Source organism: Ciona intestinalis, chromosome 4 (genome assembly GCF_000224145.3).
Source record: "Ciona intestinalis chromosome 4, KH, whole genome shotgun sequence".
NCBI lineage: Eukaryota > Metazoa > Chordata > Ascidiacea > Phlebobranchia > Cionidae > Ciona > Ciona intestinalis.
In genome coordinates, this window is record NC_020169.2 from 2,357,204 (window position 1) to 2,367,307 (window position 10,104).

Consider the following 10,104-nt stretch of genomic DNA (forward strand, 5'->3'; position numbering starts at 1 on the left):
GTAGCTATATACCTCTTTTTATGGTATACCAGAAAATGTCAGTGAAAAATATAGACATACTTAGTATTGAAACAGCATCAGTTTTACCCTTTATGTTACACAATTCTGTAACAAAATTGAAAGTAAACTTTAAAAAATAAGATTTATGTATATAGTACTATGGGGGAAGATGGCACACCTTTATCGTATAATATTTAAACATCCTGATCGTGTTTTAAAAAGTTAGCAGCGGTCCTTTGGAGTCGTAAGGTTATGGTTTTATCATTTTATCATATTCTTTAAAGGTTCTTTGTTTACTTCTAAATGAGACGAGAAAATAGAGTAGAAAGGTGTCCCATCTTCTCCCACCCTATACTACATGGTGTATGATTGAGCACAGCTTTAACACTTCTGTAAATGCGACCACCTCGGGTTGTTCGGGTTGTTTCCTCTCTCTAAATGTGTAGCCTACATTGGTGAACTTCTCTACTAAATCTACTATTCTATCGAATGTGGTGTACGAGAGTACTCTAGTGGCTAAGTTAAAAGCGTAATGGCGAAGTGTTATCGTACGGTAATACTAATATTTCATACACGGTACTTTAAATTCAATGCCATGAGCAGACGCTATAAGTTTAAGTTCAATTTTAGATATTCCGAGAATGCACTTAATCAAACAGCCAATTAAGTGCCATGGTTTAAATGCATATAGTAGGATGGGGGAAAGTGGGACATCCATTCATTTTATTTTCTTGTTCCATTTGTTACCGAACAAAGAACGCGATGATCCTTGTAGCCAAAATCACTCGTTTTAGGCAGAGACCATATATAAACATGTTTATACATGGTCTCTGGGTTTCAAACAGGCGTGCTAGCCAGCTATGCCATGGTGCCTTATACGAGCCTAATGTTAACAGACATTCATTGAGAGAACATATTTATGTGACCGAATATTTTCCGGTAAACTTTATCAATTGAGGCAAGCGTCTGAAAACAGACGAGGAAAACATATGTGTTTTTTTGACTGGAGAAAGGCGGATATGCTTGAGACATTTGTTTCCGACGAAGTTAAAATTGACTGGTAAACAACTTTACTCAAATGCAAAATTTAGAGTTTGTGTGTCGGATACATAAGCGTTTTTTTTATACTAGTACCGTTGGAGTATAATAAATTGTAAATAAGCAAAGTTGCAAATTCCCTAATGTTTTTTTTTCAATAGTCCATTCGCCAAGATTTTTCGGCGGGAAGTCAAATCACCATCAGCAACTGACGGACGCCGAACATTTTTTTAACAGTTTCAGTTCTTGGCACTTCACCCTACGTTCGCTGTATTAATTTAGAAAACAGTTAAAACAGACTCTAAGAGCGGATTTTACAACGCTAAAAATCGTGTGTATACTTGAAATAACTATGGGGGACGGTCAAGTAACACCAGAAGTTGTTATTTATCGACTTTGTCAAGCATTATCAAAAGACAAAAACGCTGGTTTGTAGAATTTTAACCTAAATTGTTTAATTCAATAGAATAAAAAAAAAAAAAATATATATATATACATTTTTGTGTCCCCGAAAGTGCCATAGTTAGGATTTTATAAAATGATTTTAAGGTATTTATTTTTTTGGTTGCAGATTCTCTTACCAAGACAACCCGCTATGCTCTACGAATGTTATCACATTGTGAGAACACATCTGTTCCTAACATTGATGAAACAGCTCTGGTTGAAAAAATTAAAATTCAGTGTAAGCGTTCAGCTATCTATTTCTATGTAAATTTGAATATCAATTAAATTGAACATATTTTTTCAGTGGTCAAGCAAGATCAAATGGACGCAGCAGTTAAAATAGCGAGTTTGCATCGTCGATTACAACAGTGCAAATTTCTACAAAATCGGTGGTCTGTACTTTACTTGCTGCATTCACTCTCTGGAAAAGCTGAACAAAAGGTAGCACCAGAAACCTTTTTTTTTATTTATTTATTTTTATTACTTAAACTCAATTTTCCCATTTTAGATGAATATTTTATTAACCCAGTTAGTTCTTTAAGACTTCTTTTATTGAAAGGCATTCTTTTCATATTTTAAATAATTGTATTTGCGCAACTGTTTTTTTTCAAAGGAATAAATAAGATCCACATAGCCCAGGTTTTGTAATAATATTGATATAAATTTAGGTTTAAAGACACTCTAAAACAGTCCGAACAGACACTAATGTAATTGGTTCAACATATTAATTTTTCTCCTCTTTATTGTCTATAGTTCTCTGTTGGTTCACTGAAATTCCGGCAAGGTTTGGCCGCGGCATCAACTCCAGTGAACGGAAACTTTTCAAATGAATCGATCACATCAAGCAGTGGCTTTGGTACTGCTGCTCCAAACAGCTCGAGAGGCTTAGGAACATTTTCAACTTTACCTAGTGAGATACAAACTCCAAATGATCGGACTTCTGCTTCTCTACAATCAACAGACCTGTCATCTAGGTTAGGCTACTCCCTCACACCAGCATTTGGCTCCAAAATGCAAAGTTCAAAATTCACCCCTAACAGTAAGTGAAAGTAAATAGCATTTTATTTCAATGTATTTTTTAAAAGCCGTAATAATGAGACAGTAGATAAACACGGGTTTTCTGTTTCATATACCTCGTGCCAGCTTACAAGTTACTAAGTATGTTTCTTTGTGGGTGATTATTTGTTTGGAACTTTTTAATTTTTTTATGTGTGGGCGTGTGGCTGATAATTAGGACAACCCATTAATGACCACTGGGTTGGAGCAACTGCTATTTATTGTCTTGTTCAAAGACACATATGCCCACAATGGTATCTATAGTCAGTTTACTCATAGTCAGTTTACTCAGTTCAATCTATAGTCAGTTTACTCAGAATTCTAACCTATTTTTATTTACAGCTGTAGTTAAAGCCGATACTCAGGCAACTCCACTCAACCAATCCTTTGTCACAAAGTCGTCGAACAACCGTGACAAAGTATGTGTGTTTTATGTTGATCATTCTAATTTTTAAAGTCAGCTATGTAATTTTAGTTTTTTGGCTAATTGTTTTTTGGCTAAATGTGTTTTCAGTATATAAACAGTGAATGCTTTGCAAAATAAGTCAATAAATATTTTACAAAACCGCTGCAAAAAATGATCAAGTTTTAAAATGTACTGTCCAGAGTGTTTTAATAAATATTAGACTTTCACTATTTTTAACACAATTCTGTAATTACCGTTTAGGTGACCGAGGATAATCTGATTCATCAACTGCTCTATGTTTTCCAAGGTATTGAAACAAAGAACATAAAACACAGCACCAGGGAAAATGCTTTCTGTCTTAATAGCGACGTATGTTATATATATTTAATTGAAACATTTATGAGAACCGTATTAGTTAAGTTGTATTCCGCATAATTTGAAACCAATAGTCTAAAAAATGATTCTTAAACTTTTACTACCAGTGACTCATTTTTTAATTTAAACTTAGTTTTTATGTCACTTGTTTTAAAAATAATTTGTAGGTAAAAATCCAACTCTAACTTAATTATTTGTAATTTTATTTAATTTTGGTGTCCTTAATTAATTGCTTGTGTACCACCTGTAAAACCTACAAGTATCGCAAGACACAAGTGGTATACTGGTATGCGTATAATAGCGTATTCATTGCTATTGCCTACCATAAGTGATAGGTTGAGAACCACTGGTCTAAAACAATGTTAAGAACTACAATTGCTCCAACTCAGTGGTCACTAATTGGTTGTCTAAATTTTTAGTCATACAGAAAAAACACGCCAACAAAGTTACATACATGGTAACTCATAAGAGATGTATGAAACAGTACACCCATGTTGGTGTTATAGCGATTGCCTTTGCCCTACCATGCGAGGGTAAATACTAAATTAGTTACATTTATTCATTCTGTTTAGGTGGATGTAGATAAAAGAGATAAACAACTTGTGCACAAGTTATGTGAGATGGGCTGGCTGCATAACAGGATAAAGAAATACATTACTACAAGGAATAAAGACAAAGCATTTGGTTTGGTTGGAAAGGTAAACATTTTGTTTTATCGTGTATTTTTGTATGTGAGTCATATTTAAAAGAGATACTGTCGTACACTTTAGCATTGGTTTTAATTGAAAAATTTTGTCAACTGTGTGGTATTAGGTGAACTTTACAAACTCATTTTACTTAATGTCAAATAAAACTTCTTTTTTTGTGAGGTAGTACCACGTGTCAGATAAAATATGGTTGTTTTAATAAAACTCTTTATTTAATTTCCAGGCATTTTGTGCAGCTCTGCAGCAAGAGCTAAACGAATATTACAAACTCTTGTCCGTGTTGCAATCCCAAACTCAACAATCGGATTCAGAGGGAAATTCTCCACTAACACTCGTCAAACTTGTTGTATGGACAAATGAACCAATGGACAGACTCAAGTGGATTGCATCACTTGTTGATAATTGTCAAGGTAAAATGCTGGTTGTCTTTTAAATGCTGTATTTCTGGTATTAGACTTGTTTTTTTTACAATCAAAGCTGTCCCATCTTCCCCCACCCTACTATATAAATACTTTCACACTTTTCAGTTATGGTGATATACAGTTGAAATAAACATGTATTTTCTTAGGCAAAAAAGGTGGTACCCTGACATCTATGGTTCATTCATTCATGCAGACTGGTGACATGGCAGCAAGACAAATCACACGCCGAATTCTGCATGTTGTTTCACAGCCTATCTTCCATTTTATCAACAAGTGGATTTATGAGGGAGAGCTGTATGACCAATACCTTGAGGTAAGACATTGGATATGTATAATAAAATGTTTGGTTAATGGTTAGTTGACTGAATTCATTTGCTACTCTGCAAGATTTTCGCCAATCTTTGTAGTTTATTGAAATAATGCAGAGATCATATCAGTTTTTGTTATTTTTAACTTAATGTGTGGAGAAATGAGTCGCCGCAACTGTATCAACGACGCTACATAATACAAACTATTTCTTGATTACCCACATAATATATAAATTGAGTCCTGTAACATTAAAACAATATTTTATTTTACTATCGTTCACTATAGAGCAAAACATCATTAAAATTTTTTTGTATGGCTAGCTGAAAAGCTGGCTAATGTTTATGTAGAATTTCTCTCTCAGTAACAGACTTCACTGTCCAGTTTAGCACATACAATATAACCTATTAGTGGTGCAACCCCCCAAAAAATGGGTTAAAATTTCTCAACAACCTTTTGTTTTAAGCTTCGCTATTAAATTTCCCCTGGCTGCGCCACTGACTTTTTGCTCTGATATAATTCCCACGCAACAATTAACTGCCATTTCTCTCTTCCAGTTTTTTGTAGCTGTTGATCTATCGGTTGGAAATGAGAGATTATGGTTCGATAAATACCGGATGCGGACCTCTATGATCCCATCTTTTATCAAAGCAGAGCAAGCAAAGAAGATTCTTCTCGTCGGGAAGTCAATCAACTTTCTCCGTCTTGTGTGTCGAGATCGATCTCCCATTAATCTCAAAAAGAATCAAGATTCAATGAAAACACTTGAAGATCAGTGTAAGTGGTGGCTGTTTATGTGATATTTTGCACGGATAAGATATAATGGTATTAATATTATAACTCAATTTGTCTCTTCAATTACGGTAACAAAGATTTAAAAATATTACTCTAAACGGAAAGACAAGATATAGCAACAAAACAACAGTTGTTAAAACACGCTTACTGTTAAAAACATATTTACCATTTAGGTTGCAGAAAAAAGCGTAGTCGCTAGACTCGCTACTCGCTACATATATCTTTAGTCAACTCAAGGTCAAACTCTTTTAGTTTTATTTACTGTATATGTTTGAAATTTCCCACTTAGTATTTCTATAACCATATTTTGGACTTTGTTCACCTTAATTAGTTATTTTCTTCCAACACACTTGTCACATGCAGGGACAATATATTTTCATCTAATCTTTAGTTTTAGTTTTATTTACAGGACATGAAATTTCATTTTTAGTATTTATTTTATATGAACACATTTTACTTTATTTGCCCAACTTAGTTATTTTCTACCAACCAACTAAATATATACAGCTTATGGTCTCGAGTTTGCTTCCGAGCTAAAAGTCCGAGTCGATGAAGCATATCGTGTCACGAGTTCTCACCTCCTGCATGTCCTGAACGATCGGTATAAACTGCTCACTCATCTGACTGCTTTCCGGAAGTTTCTGTTGCTTGGTCAAGGAGATTTTATTCGTCATCTCTTGGATTTATTGCAGTAAGTGTTGAAGTGTAGTTTATAATAATATCAAAATAAATTTTTGAAGTTTTTGTTTGATTACAATAATGAATATGTAAAACAATTTAAAACGAAAAACAGGATAATGACAAAACAACAGTTGTTAAAACATCCTACAGTTAAAAATGTATTAACATTTAGAAGAGAAAAGCCTGGATGGTACACCTAGCAGACATTAAAAATGCACAGGAGAAATATTGTCAGAACTGTATTATTAAAAGTATTCGTATTAAAATATTTGTATTTTTTCCTGAGTACATTTTAATAAAACATTTTTTTATTATCGCACAAATTTTTTTCAGAACTGAATTGGACAAAGCTGCAAGTCTTCTTTATCGTCACAACCTCAGTGGTCCAGTGGAGGCAGCAGTGAGAGCATCCAATGCTCAATTTGAAGATCAAGATGTCCTCGCACGTCTCGACTTCCGCCTCCTTGAGATCAACCCTGGTGATTGTGGGTGGGATGTTTTCAGTTTGGATTATCATGTTGATCCTCCTCTTAATACTGTGAGTTTTGTGGTTTAGATTCCCATTTTGTTATTATATGTGGGTGAGGTCCCGCAGCATAATGTCATGGGTCATAGCCATAGGATTTAGACCAGGATTGGCCCATTAGCCCAGTGGTTTAGAGTTGGAATGTTTAAAAAGAGATTTTGAGAAGTTTCTACTTTAATATTTCGTCGGCCTTTGTTGAAAATCCTGAAAAAAATGATAAACTTGTTGTGTCGCAGACAATACGATAAACAAAAGGCTGATAATTTAAAAACTGACATTACCTTTTGAATTTTTGCATTACATGATAATCAAAATTTTGTTTACCCATTGAAATGGTAATGCATATCGAATTAATCATAGCAAGCAAAGGGTGTCAACGATATTGTACGTTTTAACTTGATTTTCATCACAGCTTATCACACCTGATGTAATGTTGGTCTACTTGCGTGTGTTTAACTTCTTATGGAGAGCAAAACGCATGGAATATAACCTGGCTGTGATCTGGACAAAAACAATGGATCAGACAAGGAAGCTGGCTCCAACACTAACTAACCTACAAGGTAACTAAAAGATTAATTCTCACAGAAACTATTTACCAGTGTGTTATAGGCAAGAGATTTTATTAAATTTTTATTTTAACATGTATTTATTGCAGTGTTTAATCATAAACACATTTGTACTCAAATTATCTGTTTTTTTCCAGGTGTTCTTCATAACTGTCACACATTAGCTGCGGAGATGGTTCATTTTGTGCACCAAATGCAATACTACATCGCATTTGAGGTAAGTTATGTTTCAAGTGTTTCAACACAATAGAACCAAAAACCATTACTGTTATAATAGGGCGGCAAGGGCCACAACAATTCTTAGGGTTCCTAAAAAACACGTTTTAGTTTAACATAGTTTGGAACAGTACATCAAAGGAAACACTGAAAATAATCCAATATTAAATGCTTCTGTATCTAGGTGTAGTTTATTGATATGTCATCATTTTATTTATGAAGATTCTTCTGCTTTCAAAACTCAATGGTGAACTGCTATGCGTTTTACTCTGTAAATTCACATCAAAGTTTCTTCGCTGTAGGTTCTAGAATGTTCTTGGGCAGACTTGCAGGAGAAGTTGGAACAATCCAAGGATCTAGATGAGATCATCACTGCTCATCATGATTTTCTACAATCCCTAATGAAGAGATGTCTTCTTGACCAGCCATCTAGGTGTTTATCATTGTTTAATGTCAATGGGCTCAGTTTATAACAATAGAAACATAGACTAGTGGGGTGATGAGGCAAACCTAGCCTATATCCTAGGATCCATAGCATTCCACGCTACGGGAACTCACCTACATAAAACAGAATTATTAACCAGTTTTCAATGTCCAACATGGAGCAATTTAAGTTATAACCACGAAACAGTTAGGCCCAAGGTTGGATAAGTCGTACGTTGTAAGCAGGTACGAGGTGTATAAAACTAAGCACCATTTTTTTTATTACTCGGTGTCTTTTATTCACAATGGAAATTGTAAAATTTATTTGCAATTATCTTTAATGTCTATGTACAGTGGGTAGGCCTACTGAAAATATACCTTAAGGTAGTAAATAAAGTGTCCTAAACGACAACATATTTATACATATTAAGTGGTGGTAAAATTTTGTCTATTTCCGCAGCAACCTTCTGATGCAGCTGAGGTCAATCTTTGACCAAATAGTGAAGTTTGAACATTTACAGAAGGATATATACGAACAGTCAAATACTGAACTGAAAGCTAGACTCCAGTATGAAAGAGTCATTGCTGAATCTGTCAGCAAGGTAAGAAAATTAGGTATAGTGACCACTTGAACAGTTTAGGACTACAAAACCCAATATTTCTGTTTTCTAGAGTGGTAACAGAGTTAAATGTGTAAGAGAACTGTTAAAAACCTTTAATGTTTAGATTCCAAAAGGTATTTAATAATTTAACAAATTTATTACATTTCTAGTTACTGGAAGTTGTAGTATTAATAAAATTCAGTGCAAAACGAACAGTACTGTTACCACCTAAAAAGTAATTTTACTGAAGTATTTACAAATTCCCTTACTATCATCGGCATTATTATTTGCATACAGGGTGTATGGGGTGTTGATGTTGAAAAAGAACCCATAGAAATGAACAGAAGGAGAGATTTTCGTAAAACTATCATCCCAGAAATGAGAGCCCGTTTGAAAGTGTGTGCATGTGCATACCAGGTAAGTTGATAGTAGCGATAAGGTAATCTAATGTTTTGTAAATTAAAAGTATTATGACTTACTTTGACTTAAATCCCAGGTCCTCGATAGTGACATCACCCGTTTATTTATAATAAAAAGCATAACTATAACTATGGTGCTGTGGTATAGTGGTTAGCGCGCCTGCCTGTAACCCAGGGTTTATAGGTTCAAGGCTCGACGCTGTTACCTTTGTGGGCTTATAACGAAATTGCTCCACCCGTGTGATAACAACTATCGTTTTCCGGCCACGCGAGGATAAAGTAAGTTACATTCATTCATTCATTCAACTGGAAAATGTAAAAAAAATATTTTTTTGTAATACTCTATTTTTTGCTGAAGTTATAGAAAATGACAGTTTTTACCATGAAACATACTTCTGTTTTAATAGGACATGGTTGTGATGTTTTTGAGGCAATTAAGACAAGAAAATGATGCAAATCTAAGAAACTTAAGTTGGCGCCTCGACTTTAATGAACACTACAGGTCAAAAGATGTTAGCGCAAAAAGCACTAAGAAAACTGGTCGCAAACAAGTTTCTGTCCGATAAATACAACCATCCAACGATTTTGTGTGTAGCATGTTATTGCAGTAAAATGGCTGCTGCCGAAACTCAAAATCGTAGTTATTTTGCGCATATGGTATTTAGTTCAAACTTTTGTATACTAGCTGAATAAATATTTGAAACAAAACGTGTCTTTGTTTATGATTTTTGTAAATTTGGTTCAAAAACAGCCATTTGCTTATCGGAGAAAAAGAGCGGTGTAAAATTTTACCCTTTTTCTCGTTTGTGATTTCTATTAAACGGTTTAACAGTCTCGCTTGTCACGTGGTCGCTTCTGTGACGTCATAAACCGACACAACGCGCATAAGCGAGTGCTGGTTGCGGAAGGTGCAGTGAACTCACGTCTGTTGTCTGACCGTAGCTTCAGACAAAGGAAGTGATCGTCGTGTGAGTTGTTGCACAACGCAGTTAACTTTGTTTTGAATGTCCCAATTACAAAAATGACATAGATTAATTTTGTGAGAATTGGCAGTGTATTTAAATCGGTTAAAATTAAAATGGCGCCGCAAAAAGAGGAAATGACGCGTCGGTTTTTTTAGTT

The 10,104-nt window shown here is 34.5% G+C and overlaps 1 protein-coding gene across 1 annotated transcript; it reads left to right on the forward strand.

Annotated features, from left to right (window-relative positions):
- Positions 1-1,245: 1,245 nt before the first annotated feature.
- On the forward strand, positions 1,246-9,690 carry LOC100185275 (gamma-tubulin complex component 3 homolog). The gene is made up of 18 exons (XM_002131385.4): positions 1,246-1,466; positions 1,610-1,720; positions 1,787-1,923; positions 2,236-2,521; positions 2,881-2,957; positions 3,206-3,313; positions 3,892-4,017; positions 4,250-4,436; positions 4,595-4,761; positions 5,312-5,531; positions 6,057-6,240; positions 6,564-6,768; positions 7,169-7,316; positions 7,460-7,539; positions 7,841-7,971; positions 8,422-8,563; positions 8,861-8,980; positions 9,390-9,690. The coding sequence occupies exons 1-18, from the start codon at positions 1,391-1,393 to the stop codon at positions 9,546-9,548; spliced, it is 2,664 nt and encodes an 887-aa protein (XP_002131421.1). The 5' UTR covers positions 1,246-1,390; the 3' UTR covers positions 9,549-9,690.
- Positions 9,691-10,104: the final 414 nt, after the last annotated feature.

Coding starts and splice junctions, on each gene's coding strand:
- LOC100185275 (XM_002131385.4), top strand. CDS start 1,391: ATGGGGGACGGTCAAGTAACACCAGAAGTTGTTATTTATCGACTTTGT. Junction 3,314..3,891: donor CTTTCTGTCTTAATAGCGAC/GTATGTTATATA, acceptor CATTCTGTTTAG/GTGGATGTAGATAAAAGAGA. Junction 4,762..5,311: donor TGTATGACCAATACCTTGAG/GTAAGACATTGG, acceptor TCTCTCTTCCAG/TTTTTTGTAGCTGTTGATCT.